The 23,116-nt window shown below is 43.6% G+C and overlaps 1 protein-coding gene across 3 annotated transcripts; it reads left to right on the top strand.

Annotated features, from left to right (window-relative positions):
• Nucleotides 1–6,998: 6,998 nt before the first annotated feature.
• On the top strand, nucleotides 6,999–22,085 carry atrip (ATR interacting protein). Of its 3 annotated transcripts, none has more exons than XM_080781489.1 (18): nucleotides 6,999–7,270; nucleotides 8,183–8,244; nucleotides 8,522–8,692; nucleotides 8,978–9,075; nucleotides 9,663–9,820; nucleotides 10,498–10,599; nucleotides 12,082–12,184; nucleotides 12,382–12,483; nucleotides 14,591–14,713; nucleotides 14,912–15,101; nucleotides 16,078–16,134; nucleotides 16,684–16,874; nucleotides 17,468–17,610; nucleotides 18,150–18,241; nucleotides 18,513–18,596; nucleotides 19,920–20,007; nucleotides 20,675–20,887; nucleotides 21,850–22,085. In XM_080781489.1, exons 1-18 carry the CDS (start codon nucleotides 7,012–7,014, stop codon nucleotides 21,915–21,917), a joined length of 2,304 nt encoding a protein of 767 aa, XP_080637615.1. In that variant the 5' UTR covers nucleotides 6,999–7,011; the 3' UTR covers nucleotides 21,918–22,085. The 3 variants fall into 3 exon arrangements, with proteins under 3 accessions (XP_080637615.1, XP_080637616.1, XP_080637614.1); XM_080781490.1 differs by having other exon boundaries at nucleotides 10,495–10,599; nucleotides 14,954–15,101; XM_080781488.1 differs by having other exon boundaries at nucleotides 10,495–10,599.
• The last annotated feature ends 1,031 nt before the right edge of the window (nucleotides 22,086–23,116 follow it).

The raw sequence follows: 23,116 nt of genomic DNA, 5'->3' as shown, positions 1-23,116 counted from the left end.
CAACTTGTTGTGATTTGACACTATAATAAAATTGAATTGAATTGAATGGTATTCGAACCCACAACCTCCGGTGGACACTGGGCACACACATATATGATTGTCACTGCATGTAATCCTACTGGCTGGGGTGCAGTTAGGGTGGAAGGAGTAGGACGAAGGCTCTACGTCCTCCCGGTGGGGGCTCCTCACTGACAGGTGCTGAGTCAGTAAGATACAGTGACACAGAAAGTGTGTTGGGAGAAATGCACAATGACTAAATTGGGGAGAAAAAGCTGTAAAAATCTCTCTCTCTCTCTCTCTGTGTGTGTGTGTGTGTGTGTGTGTGTGTGTGTGTGTGTTTGTGTATCTTCATATAATTGGTTCTCACTAAAATGCTCATGGTACCATTTTTGTCTATTCACTCTGTCAGAGGAGGAGGTGGACAGTTCAGAAACCCAACTACCAGCAGCATCTACAACACATGATGTATTCTTTTAGGGTAATCCACCCTCGTGCAGCACATTGTAAGTAATTGAAATCAGCCCCAACTGCACCATTAAAATGATGAACACCTTAATGCATGAGTAATTACAATACCATTCTGCAAAATGAGTACTTTTATGTCGTTTTTTGCCACTCTGGTGTTTCCGCATAACTTCCGGGTTTGATGGGGTTGTCACACGCATACTCTCTATAGAGCGTCGCAGTCCCACCCTCTTTCATGACGACGCCAGGCCCAGGAAATTATTCTCAATGCATTTTTCCCATAGACATTTCAAAAGGTATTTATTTAAAGACGCCGCGGACAAAGCCAACTGGAGTCGTGACAACCGATGACAACAAACACAATATTTTGGACGAAACAAATAATTATGAATTACAACGAAGAAAAACAACCAAAAAAGTGTTGTAACCTGCCGTTTTTTTCTTCTTTCTAATTATTTGTTCTGCCCAAAAATGTATGTTTGTTGTCATGATTTGTCACGACAGGAGTTGGCTTTGTCCGCAGCGTAAACGTCTTTAAATAAATACTTTCTGAAATGTCTATGAGGAAAATTAACGGAGAATAATTTCCTGGGCCCTGGTAGGGGGCGGGACTGCGACGCTCTATAGTGTTACGTGAAACAGGTACAGTCACTTATATGTAGTGTGTCCTCAAGAAGCACCTAAAACCGTTTCAGAGTGTCCTGAAGTTTGTTCCATTGGAGCATAATAAATGAAAGCAGTATTTCCCTTATTCACTGTTCTGACAGCTGGTATAACTAATGTGGTGTTGCGCTTTTACGTAAATAGATCAGAGTATTTATTTTCTTCCACCATAACACTGCATTGGCAGTAGCTGTGGTGAACGAATCACGCTGCAGACTAGAGCTTAGCGGCGGAGGGCAGTGATGTAATTGAACAGGATGTCCTCATATTGCCCAACTTATACTGTGTATTTAGTACAATGGTGTCTCTTGTTGAAACATGTTCTTTTCAGCAACACCCTCATACTTGAGCTTATGATAGAAGGTATTTGTAACTTTTGAATCAATTAAAAGGGAAAACGTGAACAATTAAAGGGAATGCCTTAATAATGCAGCGCGGTTCTCAAACTTTTTGGGCCGTGGCTTGCACCCCCTGTTACCTCCCGACCTAGCTGACGCTGACCTGAAAAATTCAGGATAAGAACCCAGATTGGTTTTGGATGTCTGAATGTTTTATGTTAAATTGGTTGTTGTTGGAGAACGAATCGATAAGTAACTGTCTATGTATTTTGTTTATGGTGTATCATTGTGTATGTAACGTTTTGTGAGTGACTGTCTTGTAAGCCTGTGCGGGCTGGGCATCTTATGATGTAGGACACTTAAAATAAAAACTCTATCTATAGTTCATGGACTATTGTTGGTAGAGAAACAGTGGGATGTACAGTATACACATGGGATGCATAGCAACGATACAAAAGCACTTACAGTATAATGATCAGGGTGGTGTCCCACATTCACAATCAGTTGAAAAACCCTGGTCTACATAATATCTAAATTACATTTTAACCGTTGCATAAATCTGCAAGGTCGTCGAGGCTAGGGCAAGTGCCATATGGGCTAAAGTGGAGTGTGAAGAGGTGAGTCTTCAGATTACGGCAGAAGATTGGGATTGACTCAGCAGTTCTAAGTGCAATGTGGAGTTCGTTCCACAGTTTGGGAGCCAGAAGGGAGAAGAGTCATCGATGTGTGTGGAGCATTGTCCCTGATGTTTTAGGGAAGGTTCTGACACAGGAGGGTTTGCAGGGTTGGATCAGGCTTTGAAGATATGTGAGTGACACAATACCTTTGGTTGCTTTTGAGGTCAATAGATGAGATGTAAAGATAGAACAGCCTTGTTGTCAGACCAGTTGTCAGACCAGTCCAACAAACAAATTAATGGGTGCACGCCTATGGTGCATGCCAAGAAACTTATTTACAGTAAGTTATCTACAATCTCCACAACCTCCCCATTGATGGTGCGGGGGACCAGAGGTACCCTCTTGTTGGTTTAATTTGCCTTGCTCCACTGCACCAACAGTGTTGTCCCCTGTGATGCAGCTGACCACCGCTGTGACATCTGAGAACTTCTGTATTGGTAACATGTCTTGAGTTGAAGTGAAAGGTCAGAGGTGTAGAGGGTGAACAGGAATGGTGACAGCACTGTGCTGTGCTGAGCAACACGGGAGCGCCTCCGGCTGACAACCCTGCGATCAGTCCGTGTCAATGCCACGAAGCCGTGGTCGCTCATCGTGTTGAAGACAGTGGAGAAGTAAAAATAAATAAAAACACTAACACTAACTGCATTGCCCTGGGTGTCATGGTGCGTGAAGGCCCTGTTTAGCTAGCCTGGAAACCATGCCAGGCTACTGTTTAGCATCATCAACCCCAATGTCTGCCTAGTATGCGAACTGCAGGGGGTCGAGGTATTCACTCACCATCGGTCTCAGTTGATTCAGTACCAGCCACTCATCATGACATGATGTCAGTCATGCCACTGGCCTGTTGTCATTGAGGACTGAGGGACGAGGAAGATGCGGGACAGCTATAGTTGCTCAGCACACACCTTCAGCATCAGGGAGTTGATGTTATCCAGTCCTGCTGGCCGCTGCTTTCCTGGTGTTGGTCTGAGCGAGCTGCCTCTCTTGCTCGGTGCCGGTGTGTGTGTGTGTGTGTGTGTGTGTGTGTGTGTGTGTGTGTGTGTGTGTGTGTGTGTGTGTGAGACTGTGTGTGTTTGGGCTTACAGTACATGTGACCTACTTCCTGCTGTGTCCTATCCTATAGGCCCAAGAAGAATGAAGTGTCCAACAGGAAGTACAGGGCTACAGGAAGTTCATGTTGTATGATATTGTTTTTTCCCAGGATGACACGGGAAGACTTCAGCTGTGATGTCATGTCGGCAACACTTGCCAAACTGAACACATTTCTTAGAGGACAAAACCATTTTGTACTGCCTAGCCAGAGCCATTTAATAGAAGAGTTGCGATATTAAGGGGGCAGATACAGCCCGGTCACGTGGTTCATGTACTTGCGTGAGCAAGCGTGATGCAATGCATTCCGTAAACTTCCGGTTGTCCCCATTCAATACTTCCGGTTGTCCCCATTCAATAGAAGTCTATGTAGAAGAGCCGCCATTGGACTGGCCCCATGAAGTGAACGGAGTTTGCATAACTATGTCTTACTCTATGGCTCTGTGTGTGTGTGTGTGTGTGTGTGTGTGTGTGTGTGTGTGTGTGTGTGTGTGTGTGTGTGTGTGTGTGTGTGTGTGTGTGTGTGTGCGTGTGTGTGTGTGTGTGTGCACGAGCGCGCGCAAGCTCACAGATTATATGACAACTATGAGTTTCATTAAACTAGATCGATACAATGTTGATTTCCTATGACAACCAAAAGGTCAATCACATGGCTAATATGGACATAAACATAATTAATGTCATGCTATTCTTTCTTTAAAACTAAAGATGTTCAAGTGGGCCCTGATCCATATAAAAGTGCATGACAGGAATAAGACTGAAAATTCAACAAAAGGCAGTGGAGAAAATATAGGCTTTTGTTGAAGCAATAATCGATGTTGCAAGTCTCAAACACATGTATCCTCTGCAGTCATGTGTGTGTTTGCAGGAGGGGTCTGTTAGCCAAAAACTGCCATTCTGCCCCAAATTTGACTCTCTACATTGATGATGAGGTCTCTCATCATCAATGATGAGGTCCCTCATCATCAACGCAGAGCCAGAGGCAATTTCACTTCATTCAGAAATGGGAGAATAGGAGATCTGATTTGCACACTTTTCTAGTTGGTGTAATGTTCAGCATAAAAATTGTGATACCATCATTTAGATTATAAATGATCTATTAGCACTGTTGGAGGCCAGGAACAGACATGTTGGATCATTTCACAACTATATGCATCATGACAGCACAAGTCATCTTTTATATGTAGATGCTTTGTAAATCCTTCCATTCTTTGTGTGTGATTCAAACAAACCTCAACACTCCCTCATGATTGTAAAGAGGTGAATCACAGCCAGACTTCATCAATGTTGTTATTTCTGTCTATGACTTTAAGAACACAAGTGTGCTTACTTTTAATCTGCTGTTATTTTTAAACTGTGTGTGGTACAGACAGTAGGTGCATGGGGTGTGTAGTGTATACCAGACGAGTTAGTGCACTTGACCATAGCATGCTTGTCAAGGTTAGATTTGCAGGGGGGGTGGGAGGGAATCCACACCTCTGCTTTTGATGCCTCCTGATGTGCCAAACATCATGTGCCAAACATCTCATCTCATCTTGATAATACAAAAATAAAAGGCTGATTCACATTTTGAGTTGTTAGGTCATATGAATGTTGATTTGTTTTGTGTCTGAGTCTTAAGATAAGATCAGATAAGATTTATTGTTCCCCATTACCCATGAATGGTAAAATGTAGTATTCATTCAATTGATAGTCACTTAAAATATAAGTTCTTCTTGATCAAATTGAATAAACAAATGGAAAAATTGAAGGAATTTTTAACCTTCCTCGGTTTACATTTATTTGAAAGCAGTTGTTGGTTATATGCTAGCCTGGCTCCAGCCCCTGAATCACTAGCCACCACGCCCATTAAAAATATGTTCTTGAATAATAAAGTGAAACAAAATGAACCCCCACACGGAGTTGCACCACACCCGTGTGAAGTGAGTGGTGCAACTCCGTGTGGGGGTTCCCAGGGGGGGGGGGGTCCAGGAACGCACCCAGGGTGCTGGCCCGTTTCCAGCAAGCCGCCCGTGTCTGAAACGGTAGAGAAATGAGTTACCATGTGGGGGTCCCCGGGGGTGGGGGGTTCCAGAGCCCCAGGAACGCGCCAAGTGGGCAAGTGGCTATGGCTGTTTTTAGCCCAAGGATATGTATTTTGTGCAAAAATAATGCTTGGAATGTATTCAGAATCATGAAAACCCCCTAGTTTGACATGTCACATGATACTTAAAGCACAATTAAGGAAAGTTTGACAGTTTTTTACATTTTTGTCTGCCATAGGATGTTAATGGTAGGGTCATAAGAAACGGCTATATAAAAAAAGCCCAATACCCACAGCCGGTCAGCAAGTGGATTCATGAATATATACTAGACAATATTTTAGGCCAATAAAAAAATTCCCATTTTAAACAAAAGAAGCCTGTAGCAAAATTGTAGCAAAATCTCTCTCTTTAATTCTGTGTAACATTGCACATTGGTCCCAGGCAAGTAGCTGATACAGCTCTGCTACTAGTCCACAAACTGAATTTGAAAATGTTTGAAAAAGAGATTATATGCTACACAATCTAGTATCTACCATGGCCTTGCCTTGCCCCACCACCGATTAAACTATTTATACCAAACCGCAATGATACTGACACAAGGTCAACAACATCTTCCACTAGAGGGCACTGTTATGTCATATTGCCGTGTACAAAGTTTAGAGTAGACCTATTACAGAACGCTAATGAATAAAGCAATGCATTTTTCACGTTGTTATAATGATCATTAGACTCAAGGCAATAACAGAGTTCAGTTTTAATGAATGTAGAATGCAGGATGTAATTTACACACAAATGTGAGGGACTTCATTTATTTGACTGCATTTTTTTAAATAGTTTATGTAAAACCAAAAATACTCTCTCACACACTTGCCAGCGTGCCAGTGATCACCCTCCTTTGTGCCAATGTTGGCACTGGTGCGGCGCCTAAGGTTGCCTACCCCTGATCTATGCCCCTGATGTACCCTAACCTTATCCTGTGACTGTGAACTGACTTTTGTCCTCCTTAACTTGCCGTACGGCATCTCTGATTGGTCGGTGCGTGAGAGCATCTGCGTCTCTGATTGGGTGTACGTCAGTGGTGGTAGGGGAGGAGCTGGGAGGAGCTCGGCGTGTGTGTCCAGGAACTTCAACAGGTCAGAGTTTTATTTTATCTGTTTGTAATTTTGTATACACTATATTACATTAACGTACCGTTTAATTCATGTGTCCGTTTCCTGTTTAATCGGCCTGTTAAGCTGTAATGGAGACAAGCCATCCATCAGAGATTCTTTCTATTTAATACTACATGTGTGATTTATTCATTGTTCTTATGCATATGATATGTGTAATTATGTGGCTGTGCACGGATAGGAACCAGGTGCTGCTTGTTGACTTGAATGAGAGTAGTACAGTCTAGCAACTTGTTTAACACTGACTGCAGCCACCCAGGTTTCATGACCGTTTCTATACCGTTGCTAGCCCTAGGCTACAAGCAGAACCCAATGGTTGGGCTGACCCAGGGGGTTCCGAGAGGGGCTATACCGTTGCTAGCGTTGAAATACTCTCTCTCTCTCTCTCTCTCTCTCTCTCTTTCACACACACACACTCACTCACTCACTCACTCACACTCTCTCTCTCTCTCTCTCTCTCTCTCTCTCTCTGTTGGCATAATGCAAGTCAAGTTGGATCCCCAACTTTGAGATCCAACAATCCCTTATCTTCCTCTCTGCTCCTCTTCACCTCCAGATCCCCCCCCCCCCAACACACACACCCACCATGAGCTACCCCCCCGCCAAACGCCCTCGGGGTCTCAACCATGAAGTGACCGCAGCAGCAGCAGCGGTTGTTGACCCATTTGGTGACGATGACGACTTCACCCAGGACGACCTAGACGAGATCGATGTCATTGCCTCGCAGTCGCATCCCGCTCCCCCCGCCAACAACAACAATAGGGTCCAGGCTTCCAGAGACCAGAGGCTGCCATTGGCTGGCACTAAAGCCAGTCAGAGCGGAGGGAATGGCAGAGAGAATGCTGGTATGTGTCTGCTATAGTCACAGGATACTGTGGTTCTCAAACTTTCTCAAAGGACCCCCAAATCAAAGAAATTCCATGAATAAAAAACATGAATGCAGATCTACAAGCTTGTAGATCTGCTATTTTGGCTAGTTTGGGTCATCGATACATATTTCTCTTTTGGGTCTTGACCCTCCTGAGACTGGGAGGTCCGGGTTCGATCCCTGGCTGGAAAATGGGATTCAGTACCTCCCTGCTTGGCACTTAGCATCAAGGGTTGGATTGGGGTAAGACCCTGCGACATACTAACTAGCGCCTGTCGACTCTCGAGCTAACCCACTGGCCTAGGAATCCCATATATCTAAATGACGGAGCGGTTGCGCAAAGACCCGCCCGGCAGTCGGCAGCACTGTTTAATGCAATTTATTTGTGCAAGTATTTTTTGTTGAATTACTCATGACAAAGTTGTAGAAGTCAACAGTATGTATATCCATAAAATAAGCAAGCATGCTAGCAGAGAATTCACTAGTTCTTTCTTTCAATCATTTTATTATTATTATTATTATTATTTATATTTTCACAATCTGATACACAGATATGCCGGCTACTTTCTAATGTTTTGATAATTCGCGCGACAGATGTATGCAAATGACGGTATAGAGTTTCAAACTAGTGTATTTAAGAAAAAGATGATCAGGTAATATAATTATGAAAATAATAATAATAATACAATTATTGAAATAAATAACTAGTGAATTGTTTGCTAGCTTGCTGCTTGTTTATGTTATGGATATACGGTACATTACATACATACAACTTTGTCATGAATAATTCAACAAAAAATACTTATAACTCGCACAAATAATCTTATATGCTAGGGAATCTGATCATCTTGATAGGGTTTAAGTGGTTTATAATGTGTTGTTTTGACAGGGAGCTCAGACAGACAGTACCTCACCCTGTTGGAGGATCAACACAATGAACTGAAGAGAAAGGTACAAACAACACCCAACACTATGAGAGAGACATGCATGTCAGTTGCACTGGTGGGGCCTTTATTTTCTCTTATAAGTTAGTCCACCTACTTGGAGAATAAAGTGATGTCCTGTGTTATTGTGGAAACAATAAATATTTTGGGAGGTCTTGTCTGTCTTACTATGTCCATGGTAAAGGTGTGTGTGTGTGTGTGTGTGTGTGTGTGTGTGTGTGTGTGTGTGTGTGTGTGTGTGTGTGTGTGTGTGTGTGTGTGTGTGTGTGTGTGTGTGTGTGCAGCTGAAGGAGGTGGAGGAAGTGATAGTGGTGAAGAATGGAGAGATCCGTGTGTTGAGAGACTCCCTGAAGAGCGTCCAGCAGGAGAAGGACACGCACATCCAGTCCCTGCACCGCCTGGAGACCGACAGACAGACACAGCAGAGCAACAGAGAGGCCGAGCTGGCCAGGAAGGTAAGGAGACGGGCACATCTGTCTTCTAATCTAATGCATCCATCTTTAACCGCTTATCAGGAATGTTCCGGCAGAGAGCTCCACACTGCCCTGTCCTGAGCAGCATTATAATCTTCAAGCTCACAACGTGTCACATTGTGGAGGATCATGAACTTGTAGATCTCACTATGAGTGAGATTTTGTCCATTGGTGTACAGCATTTTGAAAATCAATGTTTTAATGTAGTGTTTTATAATGTTTTAGTAACACAGATGGAATAAAGACTTTTTTGTTTGTGTTGTTCAGGTTCAATCCCTGCAGTCTGAGCTTCAGTTTAAAGAAGCAGAAATGATTGAGATGAAAACCAAACTCCATAATAAGACAACAGGATCTCCATTGCAAAGGTTACTACTGCTATTACTATAGTCTTGTGTAGCCAGATGAACGAGATCTCCACCTACCGACATGTCTAAACTAAATCCCCCTTGAAATGCCCTTGAACAGTGGAGATGCGATGCTAGAGACTAGCAGACAGTAACTCGGGACTCCTGGATCGCTGTCCTCCACACCCTCCTGTGTGGAGGACGTTTGAAATGTACCCATTGTGCATACTGTGAATAACATTTTCAATCAATCAACCAAAGTCCACCCTTGTGACATCAAGTGCCGTCCAGGGCCTTTTCCTGCTGTGATTTGAGTGTCCCGTGACTCTGGCCCTTTTACAGGGCCGGAGTCGACGGTATTACTTTCATTAACACCGTCCCAGTATGAAGGACCGCCCTTATGCCCTAAAGTCTTTGCATTGGTTCTGCGATGATGTTCTACAGTTTGCACTCAATTGTAGGCCATTCATTACATTTAGATGTGTCAGTAGGTGGAAATCTCTGATTATCTGTCTACGCAAAACTACTGCTACTACTGCTGCTACTGTAATTACTAGTACTCTTTTAAGTAGATAAGAACTGTCTTTGCTCTCTCTCTTCCTCCCAAGTCCCAGAATGCACAGTGCCGTTGCCCAGGTGCACCCTGGGAACAGCGGTGGCTCCAGCTCTGCCTCTCCAACAGGAAGAGCCTTCATCACTAAGGAGACGTTTGGAGCTCAGCTGCCCTCCAGAAGCACACCTCGCAAACCCCCCAAAACACACCAGGGTAGGACCCCCAAACTGATACTGTATGTATTTTCCTGTGGAGTGGACCCCCAATCTGAAAAAAGGTTTTGTGCCATGGATGGAAACCCCCAGAAGAGAAGATTTATGTTATCTTATCACAATTATTTTCAATATTGTTTTGTACATGTTCTATGTAGATTGTAGATCTTCATAGGCAAAAATAACCTGCATTACAATGGATCTAGTGTGTAGTAGTTATTATTTATTCCGGAATAGGGATGGGTCCAATTAATCGTTAATAGCACCCGAAATCGATTATTAAAATTAATAATCGATAATATGTTTTTTGTTTTTTAATGAGAATCTGTTGGAAAGGCAATATTGTCATCGAAACAGGACAGGGCTATAGGCCTACGCTACCAAAGTGTGCCTGGGATGTGTCTGTGTAGCTGCACGACTAAGAGGAGGGTGAGTGACTGAGTGCATGTGTGACTCCAATTAAGATACAGGTTTGGAGGATTTAGCCGTTGTTGGGAATTCATCTAATCAGGCCGGAGTTGCTATGGTGATCAATTGGCTCAACACTGGTCCAGGGACCACCAGTGGTCCTTGAGGGGGTTCCAAAAGATGGAGTAACCAAATGGAACCTTATTAAATCTCAAGAGTTAAAATTATTGTTGATCGTGTGTTTGTGTGTGCGCGTGTACGTTCCAGCAGACAGACTGAGTTCCACTTCCAGTATTAAATCCGGTGACCGACCGGAAGTTCATCCTGACCCCTTCCTGACCTCCACCAGGCCTCTTCACCTCCAACACAAAGGTCAATACAAGTTCTGCTACTATTTACTGTTACTGTTACTAGTACTACTGAATGTTAACACAAGGTTTCTTCAGGATTAATGTTTTTAACGCGTTTATTACAGTCTGTGTTTATGATAGAGGGAGCTCTTCCAGAATTTGTGAGTTTATAAAAATGCGTTTGTCTCTGCTTTCTGTTAATAGACAGCGCTTTAGCTGAAAACAAGGACAAATCAACTGCCAATAACTAAAGAACGGCGACTACATTTTTGGTGTTTAGTTTACATCATGCACATCATACTCTGGCAGTAAATGAGTTAATTATATTGGTGGGGCAAATGGTTCTGGAGTTACATGCATTACAACCGTACACGCACACAGACAGACAGACAAACGGTTCTGGAGTTACATGCATTACAACCGTACACGCACACAGACAGACAGACATGCATTACAACCGTACACGCACACAGACAGTTACATGCATTACAACCGTACACGCACACAGACAGTTACATGCATTACAACCGTACACGCACACAGACAGTTACATGCATTACAACCGTACACACACACAGACAGTTACATGCATTACAACCGTACACGCACACAGACAGACATGCATTACAAACCGTACACGCACACAGACAGTTACATGCATTACAACCGTACACGCACACAGACAGTTACATGCATTACAACCGTACACGCACACAGACAGTTACATGCATTACAACCGTACACGCACACAGACAGTTACATGCATTACAACCGTACACGCACACAGACAGTTACATGCATTACAACCGTACACGCACACAGACAGTTACATGCATTACAACCGTACACGCACACAGACAGTTACATGCATTACAACCGTACACGCACACAGACAGTTACATGCATTACAACCGTACACGCACACAGACAGTTACATGCATTACAACCGTACACGCACACAGACAGTTACATGCATTACAACCGTACACGCACACAGACAGTTACATGCATTACAGCCGTACACGCACACAGACAGACACACACACATGCAGCGACGTGGTGCATTTATAGTAGGATAGTTGTATATTTTAATTATTATTTATTTTATTTTTTTGAGGGGCGCTAGCCCCTCCTATATACAGCTTTTTTGTCCTGAACTCTTGTCACATTTGCCATTGACAATGAAAGGAAGATTTACGTCATATGTAGACGAATCGCTATTTTGGCCAGAATTAAATGATGTATGAGGATAAGAGAGACCCTCACTTCACATGGGTGTGATTATTAATTTATATATTTTTGGGGCCTTTTTTATTGACAGATTACAGTAGTTTGACAGGAAAGGGGAACAGAAATGGGGGGGAAGACACGCAGCAAAGGTCGTCCGGATCGGGACTCGAACCCACAACGCGCTGACAGGCTGGATTACCTAGGTGCCTGGACCGCTTGCTGGCCCAGGCCTGTATATTTTAATTTGATTGTATATGTCTGTTTCTTTGAATAGGTTCTGTGTTGCTGAGTCTGTTACTGCAGCAGTCCCCTGGGCTGTGTCACCTGTTGTCTATCAGCCCTGCCTCTCTCAACACGCACCTCCTGCACCTTAACACGTATGTACTGCAGTCTGCACCTTATTCCAGTGGTTCTCAACCCCCCCCCCCCCCCCCCATCATATTTGATCATATTTAAACTGGGGACCCCACTGATAAGCACTTCAGAAGTATAAATGTAGTTCTTGTATTACAGGACCATCGTCTCTAGTAGCAGACCTGAGGTCAGATGTATACATGTTGTTCTTGTATTACAGGTCCATGGTCTCTAGCAGCAGACCTGGGGTCAGCCGTCTGTGTCAGCTGGCTGTCACTGGTCTTCATATGATGAACCAGATACACACCACACAACCACACAGGTAAGGTCTTTATTACACCCTGTTTAGCCGATGAGATCAAAAATCTTAAAACGTTAACTCTTCCCGTCCAATTCTAAGAAAAGGATCATGTGTTAGACGGCCCACAGCGGTCCCGTCGCTAGTCGCGTTAGATTTAATCATACCTCCCGCGGCTCTAGAGTGTTTTGGCTACATTTAGTGTGTGAGAGTGTGTGTGTGTGTGTGTGTGTGATTGTTTGAATGATTGAAAATGTTATTAACAAATTGCAGAATGGGTACAGATCAGGGTCCTCTATTTTCAATTCATCAAAATATTTAAAGACATACACATTTACACATCTATGCCCCCCCAAAAAATCATCAGATACAAGGTTCTGTATCACACACCTGTGTGAGGTGATGGGCGCTTTTATCACCATACATCATCATCATACATCATCTAATTCCGGCCAAACACATCCTATGTCCAGCTTTTAATGTTTGTGTTTACACAAACACTCAAAACGTGAAAATTCATTATCAATGGCATTTAATGTTTGTTAGGACAAAGTTTGTGCTTACACGCACACTAAAAGCTGGAGTTAGGAGGGGCTTTTTTACAGGGGCCAGTTTCGAATTGCAGCCGCCCGTAAATGCCCTTTGAGAACGGTTTTGAAGGAGGTTAGGGATTCACATTTCTCAACAACTGTTGGTAGGGCATTCCACATTTTAGTGGCATAGGAGCGAAATTCATTTTACCCCTTGTTTGAGCCGAATCTGGGTTGAAAGTGGTTTGTTGAACTCCCTCTTCTGTTGTGATCTTTTGACAGGTACATGGGTATCTTAGTGGTGTAGCGAATCTTGAAGACCAGGCCCATTGCAAGTTGCTGTACTCCTAACCCTAAGCCATTCCAACCTATAAAAATGAGCAGGGGTGAGGTGGGTTCTGGGATTAAGCCCAAGTAGTAGCCTGACCAGTTTGGGATGTCTGGAGCCTTGTTTTTAGGGCCTTTGAGTTGCTGTGTGTGTGTGTGTGTGTGTGTGTGTGTGTGTGTGTTATCATCTATCCGGCTTTTACAGTGTGATTACAATGCTTGCATTTCGTCCTACTTTTCTTTTTCAAATTAAAATTTCAGTTTCAGTTCACCTTGCTCTTTGTGGTGTCGTTTTGGGAATTTGTTGCCCTCTGGTGGCTGTTTCTGGTCATTTTCAGCCTTGTATTCAGTGTCTGTGACTCTGTGTGTAATGTGCATCTAGGTGGCCAGACTGTTTCCTCCCACAGTTTTCAAATGTTTCCGGCCATACAGTCTGGAGCACTGATCATGAGCAAGCCTCCTCACCACTTCCTATTGTCTTTACAGTCACGCAAATGTACGAAATGTATATAAGAAAATTAAAAGTAAAGTTATTTAAAGTAAATATTTGAAACGGAAATGCCAGCTTCCTTGCTCGGATTTTGTGAGGTGTAGTTCCAGACTATATAGCGGAGATTGCAGAATAGTTGTCTGGCTCTGGCTAGTGTGCAAGACTAGTGTGTATCTAAACCCAGTCTCCTGTCTTGTTCATTGCTTAGTCTTTGGAGGTTCGCTGCATGTTTGAGCCAAAACTGCCTTGGACTCTAGTTCCATTCTGTGGCTGTGCTTTTTCCTCCGGATCACTTGGATTTGTGTTTTTCTGTCTTGTTTTTCTCTGCTTAAAGTCTGAGCATTTACGTCATCAGCGGCCCATACCCCAGGCGGGGTTGGCGAAAGGGCCTTTCTTTGTGGAGTTTGCACGTTCTCCCTGTGTCCCCTAGGGTAGGTACCCTCACAAAAAAGCATGCAGTAATCCTGGTCTCTATACTGCCTCCCCCTGGTCAGCCGGGGCACCTGAAGGAGGGAAAATATACTGGCTGGAATAAAGTGTTACTTCCATGTGCTAAAACCTACTGGGGAAACCACCCCCTGTCAGGTGATAAGAAGCGGCATGTTCACTCCTCATGCATTGAAGGAAGCATGAGCTCAGTTCAGGGCTCTCCCCAGGATTACAGCTTAGGCAATTCGCACCGGGTGAAAAATGAGTTACAAAATCGTGAGATGGATGGATAACAGCGCTGCACGAAGTGACGGACTGAGGTCCCCTGAGGTCATTGTAAAGTGTGTGTTTTCAGGTTGTGTCCTGGTGCCATTCATCTCCTGCCTCTGTTGGACTTCCATCTGTCAGTGTTCTGCCAGGCTCTGGACTCTCCAACCAACACCACCAGCACCACCAAAAGCTCTGCTCCCAGGACCAGGTAGGGCCTCACTGTCCTCACACTGTCTCAGCTGTCCTCCTGTCTCTCTCCTACACCGTCTGTCTCTCAGCTCTCACTGTATTGTCTCTCCTACCCGGTCACTTTCTCAGCTGTCCAACTGTATTGTCTCTCGTACCCGGTCTCTCTCTCTCAGCTGTCCAGATGTATTTTCTCTCGTACCCGGTCTCTCTCTCTCAGCCGTCCAACTGTCTTGTCTCTCCTACCCGGTCTCTCTCTCAGCCGTCCAGGCCCAGGGGTTAGTGTGGGTGTTGGCTACTCGTCGCTGGACGCCCCCTGTGGACTGGAGGACCATGGAGGAGTTGGACTGGAGGAGAACAGCCTGGCTGCCCTCCGGGTGCTCCACGTGCTGCTGTCTTATAGCGACGAGGTGATGATGACAGCATGAGCATCCTTCCTCACTGATGTTACTACTATAGTCTAGTGGGGGGAGGGGGGTATGATGACAGCATGAGCATCCTTCCTCACTGATGTTACTACTATAGTCTAGTGGGGGGAGGGGGGTATGATGACAGCATGAGCATCCTTCCTCACTGATGTTACTACTATAGTCTAGTGGGGGGAGGGGGGTATGATGACAGCATGAGCATCCTTCCTCACTGATGTTACTACTATAGTCTAGTGGGGGGAGGGGGGTATGATGACAGCATGAGCATCCTTCCTCACTGATGTTACTACTTTAGTCTAGTGGGGGGAGGGGGGTATGATGACAGCATGAGCATCCTTCCTCACTGATGTTACTACTACTACCGTTGAAGATTTCGGTTAAAAAAATGACAATCTTCCAATAATAAAAATAAAAATCACACCCGTGTGAACTGAGTGGTGTAACAAACACACAAAGTCACTTGTTGGAGCGCTTAGCACCGCTCAAAAAAATAAATGTTCAAAAATAGCAGATCTACAAGCTCACAGTGCCGCATGAAGTGACATGCTGTGAGCATGTATATCTGCATTTTTTTAATAGCCAACGTTATTAAAATATGGACTAAGTGGTACAGTGACAAGGTGATAATGACAACATAAATGGTAAATGGTGCATTTATATAGCACCTTTATCCAAGGCGCTTTACATAGATTGTGTATTACATTCACCCATTCATACACACAGTCATACACATGCGGAAACCATGCAAGGCACCAACCAGCACATCAGGAGCAATTCGGGGGTTCAGTGTCTTGCTTATCAACATGATCATCCTTCCTTCCTACCCTTACTACTACTCTAACCTGCACAGTTACTGTGTGCTGTTGCTCTTATTCACAGTAAGTTGTTTGATACTTAGAGTATATATGAGGTTTGATAAACATGCTGCTAAGCTTTGTCCTTCACCCTTTGTCCCCAGGTGGTAGAGGCGGTCCTTACAGAGTCCAAACAGGAAGAACAAACTGACCACCACACGGTAACATCATCTTTAGGATCCTTTTCTTTTAGTACAGTGAAAGGATAATTCGTTGCTGTCTGGAAGAAACCACCTAACTCCATTTTTGAGGCATTTTGGCATAAATCAATGATATTAAACTCCCTTTACGTCTGTGTGTTGGTTAAATAAATCAATGATATTAAACTCTTTACGTCTGTGTGTTGGTTAAAAAAGAAATTGAACCATTGGAAAGTATTAAATCATTTTGTGCTTTTCACGAGAGATCTTGTGGAAGGTCACCTTAGCCATCCACAAGAAACACCAGATTTGATTTAAAAAACAATATATATTTAGTATAACATATTTACATATCAACACTGAAATTCAGGGATGCGGTGGATGAAAAGGTTATTTAGAGGGGTGCCCTGTGCCAAACCACTGGTCTATGGCATATGCTATGGCACAGAGCAGTATACTGTCATTTCCTTATTATGTGTAACAGAACTACAAAATTAGCTAAGGGTTTCATCTGCCTTCAATCATGACAAAGAAAACTATGCCATGAACGTTTGTTTTTCTGACCTTCAGGCTACCATGTCGACGGACAGAAAAACTACAACCCTTCCGGCTGTAGGACTACAATCCCAGCATACTTTGCTGCAGTACGTGTTGAGGCTGTGTAACACAGGCTGCTGTCGTCCAAGACAAGTTGTGGTCCAGACCGCTGTCAAAACGCTGTGTGTTCTGACAGAACGCACTCCACACACACAATCAGACAGGTATACACACACACACACACACACACACACACACACACACACACACACACACACACATTCTACATGCCTGCAGTAGTAATCACTCTATATTCCCATAATAATCATTGCTATATACACATATCTATATATACAGTATATATATATATATACTTTTTTTCCCCCTTTGTTTTAGTTGTTAGTATCTTATATGTACACTGTCTTGTATGTGTAAGTATGTCATGTTGTCCTTGATACAAAAATAAATGATAATTTCTATATATAGTGTTTGATCAGTAACACGGGTGACGGGTCTCCCTGTCTATTCAGCTCCTTAATAAACAGAAAATACATTTATATGTTGGGATTACCAATTTCATCCAATCAGGACAGAGAATGATCGGTGTGGGGTTGTTTCTGAACAAACCACAGAGCAATTATTTTCTTTGTTTATGAAGAAATGTTAAAATATGACTTACCCTAACAGCATTTGATATCTCTCTCTCTCGTGTGTGTGTGTGTGTGTGTGTGTGTGTGTGTGTGTGTGTGTGTGTGTGTGTGTGTGTGTGTGTGTGTGTGTGTGTGTGTGTGTGTGCGCGCGCGCGCGCACGCTGTAGGTTGCAGTGTGTGTTGTCCAGTGGTGTGTTGTTAGTGTGCGTGTCAGAAGACAGTTCTGTGCAGACGGTGTCGGGGTGTGTGTGTGTTCTGAGGTGTGTAGCCCAGCATGAACAGCTGGCTCTACACCTGTGCTCTCAGCATGGTCAGTACACCCACTGCTTATTCTTCTACTACTTCCATTCATTCTACTTTAGTCCTACTACTACTAATTCTACTACTAAGCCTTAGTTATACTTCGTCACTGATGGGCATAAATTTCTTATCTTTGTGTTTTTCTTAGTAAATGTGTGCCCTACTTGATCATACTACAGTGTCACACAAGAGCTTCAATAGTAGCTTGAAGCTTGTTTCAAGCTTTTTTACAACAGAGAGCTCCAGACTTCATCCTGGGGGAACAGTTCCAACAGAGAGCTCCAGACTTTATCCTGGGGGAACAGTTCCAACAGCGTTCCAAGGCCAGTTTGGAGATCCCACCATCTGGTCCTTGGACTGCCCGTGGGGCCCCTTCCAGTGGGACGTGCAGTGAGGACCTCCCTAGGGAGACGCTCGAGCGGCATCCTTACTAGATGCCCGGACCACCTAAGCAATGTTGGCATGGTGTTCACAAAAATGTCGTGTGTGTGTGTGTGTGTGTGTGTTTGTTTGTTTGTTTGCGTGTGTGTGTGTGTGTGTGTTTGGCAGATCCCTGTTTGTTTCTCAACTTATTTGACTACATCAGAACCCGACCAGACAAATGCAGCACTTACACACAATGGACCGAACTGGACCTGCAGGTAACACACACACACACACACACACACACACACACACACACACACACACACACACACACACACACACACACACACACACACACACACACACACACACACACACACACACACACACACACACACATGCATGTGACCCCAAGTTGGGCTCGGCCAAGGAGGACGTGGGGTGTAACACAATTTAAATGCTGGGGGGAAACATGAGTCGAGTTTATTTTAATGTTCAATCAATTGTGTTGCATTTTTTGTATTGATAATGATTATATTGTTTCAGGTGATCAGACTGATCAATACAATGTTGACTCACACCACACACACACAGCCTGTGTTCAAACCCACCTGTCTGTGTTACACCAAGGTAAGACGCACGCACAAACAGCTAGCACATAACATTCCAGCTGCCAGCATTGATCCAATCATAGATCTTTGCGTTCGAATTGCTAGGATTGTTCCCTACCCCCTACGGGGATCCAGACTCTAGTGGACTCTATAGTGATGATTTAGGACAATACTCCCTGTATGGGGAGCACCGACTCTGACGTCAATATCGGTAGAGGGCACTCATGGGCGGGTTCATGTACTTTTTATTTGCATTGTAATCCCCATAGGGTTTTTTCAGATCGCCTCATAAAGAACAGTTTGAAAAATAAACAAATCATCCCGGCCGTTTCACTCATTTGGATATGAAGAATCAACTAACTACAAGAAACCAGTCAAAACCATAGACTGTAGGTCAAAACGCTGCTGCTGAATTTTCGCTAGGAACGGACTGTATCAAATAAGACTGCAGGCTGTCACCTCCCTGCAAGGACAGTTTGTTAAATTATTTTTAAATGGATGAATAAATCAAAAATAGGTTAATGAAAATATGTTTGCAGGCATTTAGGCCTATATGTCCATAATAAAAAGGTTATTCTTTTAAAATAACATAGGCCTATGATTATTATCAATAAATTCATATCTCCGTTATCCAGCAATATGAAAACAGTGCACCACCTTGACAATATGAAAATATCAGCAGCATGATTAACCACATGAACCCTCGCTAATCCTGGGGGGGGAGCATTAGACGGATTTAAGCTAAGAACCGAGATCAGGACGCTGACCTAGGACTCCATACCAAGATCGCGCTACCGACCGCCGGACATCAAGACCAGCTCGCCTCAAGAGAATCATATCTGTCCCTTCCGGAATTTCGGAAGGTTGGATTCTCTCGGCCCTATCCTTGACCAGACCCCCATACTTGGGCCTCGGTCACAGGACGTTTTGTGCAGAAACAGCAGTCCAATAAATTACTATCTATAGACTATAGGCCGCCACCTAATGACGTTTTAATGTATTCATCGCAATTTAATGAAATAATGTTATAGATAACATATATTTTTTCATGGCAGGAATTAATGAATATTAATAAAACTGACACAATGAATGCGCAATGCATTATGGGGCAGATTTGCTTCGCTGTGTTTTTGTAGTGACCATCGGAATGGTCCCTACAATTCCCGGTGCATTGTGGGATACTTCAGTCCACTACATTAGGGTGCAAAAATGCTCACTACATATTCGGACACTATAACAAAATGGCGAACCCCAAAGTAGTGCACTATATGGGGCATAGGGAATGAATTCTAACGCAGCCTCTGTCTCCAGAATAAGAGTCTAAATGAATGTCCCTCTCCAGGTGGTTCAGATTGTAGTAATCATTCTTCACCGTCAGTGGTTGGAGATCAGAGATGCAGAAATGCCCCCCGAACACACATACACATCAGGTAACACACATATACATGCAATTCAGATGTTCAGTCTACATTTTCTGTTTAGCAATTACTTAGCATAATCATAATAATTTTCCTGTTGAAAAGTTTTCATACATTGTCAAGAAATAGCAGATCTATTAACTCAAAACACGTTGCATTACGTCACGAATCTCATGATCAGCGCCACCAACAGGTGGATTTTTGCAACAAAATTCCTCAATCATCCAATTGCCATCCAAGGCGTAAGAAAAAATTGCACCCTTTTCACATTGGCTTATTATAGCACCACGAGGAGGCAACAACCTGACCTGCCCTGGTGGAGAACTGTGCCCCGAGGGGCACTATTTCTAGTTATTTTTGTGGTAATTTATCAGTCCCTGTAAAACGTTGTTATCGTGAATTGAGGGGTGGCAGTGGCTCAGGGGTAGAGCGGCCGCTTGGGAACCTGAGTTAGTATCGAAGCATCCTTGATCAAGACACTGAATCCCTAATTGCTGCCAATGAGCTATGCAAGGCACCATCCTAGTGCCTTGCATGGTTTCCTCTGCCATCGATGTATGAATGTTTTCTGAATGGGTGAATACCGTGAATGTAATGCACTATCTATGTAAAGCGCCTTGGATGAAAGCGCTATATACCATTTACCATTAATAGCCCTAGTTCTGTTGCTGTTCTCCAGGACAGAGGGAGCCCTGGCAGCCCGTTGCCCAGGCACGGGGCTCTTCTCCTGGGGTGAACCTGCTGCGGGAGTCCCTGGTTCTGCTCCACTGGCTGCTGCTCAACCACGGTGGCTTCTCTGAGAGCGTCCGAGCCATGCTGCACATGTACGATCAGGTCATCCCTGCTCTACGAGACACCCTGAAGACTCTGCCTGACCTGACCTACACCGAGGGTACGCACACACACACACACACACACACACACACACACACACACACACACACACACACAGATTAACGGTACAATTTAAACACTATATACTGTATATTTATATACAGGTGCGTAACAAGTATCAGTCTTGTCGACTTTTGCATCTGTTGTTGTTGCATATGGGATATGGAACATATCATTTTACGAAGCAATAGTTTAACTGCTACTTGGACAGTTTTAGCTGTGGCATGTGGACCGCATGCGTTTTGTTTTCGAAAGAAAAAAATAACTACAAAAACAAAACAAATGGTGATTTATGAACAGAACTGAGTGACTATGGATTGCCAACGTAAAATGGCTCAGAAACCAATCTCTGATTGATTTGGTCGGCCAAAGTACAGAGTACAGAAAATAACAAGTGTAGTAGTAGTAGTGATGTTGATGAGGCAACAGGTATTTGCATTGCTTTACTCTTCTGTGCCAACTGCTGCTGCTAATATTATACTGTATTTTATACTGTATTCTCAGTTGAGCCGCTGGGCCAACTGAACTGCAAATGTTATATATGTATTGTGTTCTTAGGCCAGCCTGGGCCACAGTGCAAACTGCTGCTGCAAATGGTGTGTTCCTAGTATTGTGTTCACCAAAAAATATCAAAAGTAGCAGATCTACAAGATCAAAACACGTTTCTTCACACCGCGTTTCGAGCTTGTGGTTCTGTTTCCGGTTCCAAATAGCAACCGGGAACTAATGCTATTGGCTGGAAGGGCAGTGAGGGCGGTTCTTCACTCCAACCTGCTCTGACAATAATTTACAAAAAAAGAAAGAAAAATGCATATCATGATAGTTAATATAGAACTGCCTCCAAAATAATCTCAGAAAGGTAACATTTTAAACAATTTAACATTGTGTATTGTATTTCACTTCTCCACTACTTTCCGTCTGACCTTCAGCATTAATATTCTACTTCCTGTTTCCTGTCAGAGCTGGCCCTGGAGGAAGTCTGCCGGCCCGAGTCGGACTTCACAGACGCCATGGATACTGACTGCTGATTGGCCGATCTGCTGCCATCGCTCCATCAGGTTGTCCAATCTGACGACCGTAATATCATGACGGAACACTGCGATCACTATTGGTTATTGATTATGACCTGACTGCCGTTTCTACTGGACCCTGAACATGTTTTAATGTTGTTAGATTAAAAGGAATTTCTTCCTGAACTCTGTTGGGGTTTTCTATTCTTAGAGTAGAGTTAAGTGAACTCTTCTGCTGGGGTTTTCTATTCTTAGAGTAGAGTTAAGTGGCTTCAGGTTTCAACTACTCCTGGTTGCCTGTATTACATAATACCTTTCACACCAAGCATGCATATATAATATTATCTGTTGGGTGGAAACCTCACATGTCCAACACTGTTACTTTTAAGGATTCAAGTTCCGAAAGTAGCAGATCCACAAGCTAAAAACGGGTCGCTTTGAGCCACGTTTCGAGCTTGTTCAATTTTATTTGACTCGGTTCCACAGATAAATATTGTGAAAATAGCAGATATAAGTTCTGAGCTTTTGGCCAATGTTTGACCAGTTTTTATAGTATAGTTTGTTGATTACTTTTGATTCAGTAATGTAAAAAATACATTACTGAATCAAAAGTAATTTCTTTATTTATTTAACTGTTAAAAAGGTCTTTAAATTGTCATCTGGGATTCTGGGGACCCCCCCATAAAATCATGTTGGGACCACCCTGGGGGTCCCTACCTACAGGTTGAACCACTGACTAAAGGCCTATTCATAGTCTGGATTTTCGGTGGTGAGGTGACCACCGGAGCTGAAATAACGTTGAGCGGTGGTGAGTAAAAACAGAGAGAAGGGCTGGAGCCTGGAGCGGTGGTTTGCTCTTCACTGCGGCTCGTAACGTCATGTTGTAGTTTGGTGGTCACCCCACCACCGAAAGTCCAGACTATGTATGAGCCTTTAAGAGTCATGGCCAAAATAGTGATGCCAGCTTTGAGTGGTTATTGAATGTATCGATCTAAAATCAGATTTATCTGCAAAAAAGCATTAAAAGGTGGAGATCATAATAACTGAATTTGAGAACACTAGGGGGTGGCATTGAGCTATATAAGAACGCCTGGGATGTTCACGCTTCACAGTGGTTACCCCTGACAACCAACTGGCCAATCGCAGCAGCGCACGATTCCTTTGGATTAACGTTGTTGTAGTACACACTGCACAGTGGCTGCCTACTCTGGTTGCCA

The sequence above is a fragment of the Protomyctophum bolini genome, assembly GCF_963924005.1.
Source record: "Protomyctophum bolini genome assembly, chromosome: 2".
Classification (NCBI taxonomy): domain Eukaryota; kingdom Metazoa; phylum Chordata; class Actinopteri; order Myctophiformes; family Myctophidae; genus Protomyctophum; species Protomyctophum bolini.
The sequence above is the reverse complement of the archived record's forward strand: the minus strand, read 5'-3'. Positions and strand labels throughout refer to the sequence as shown.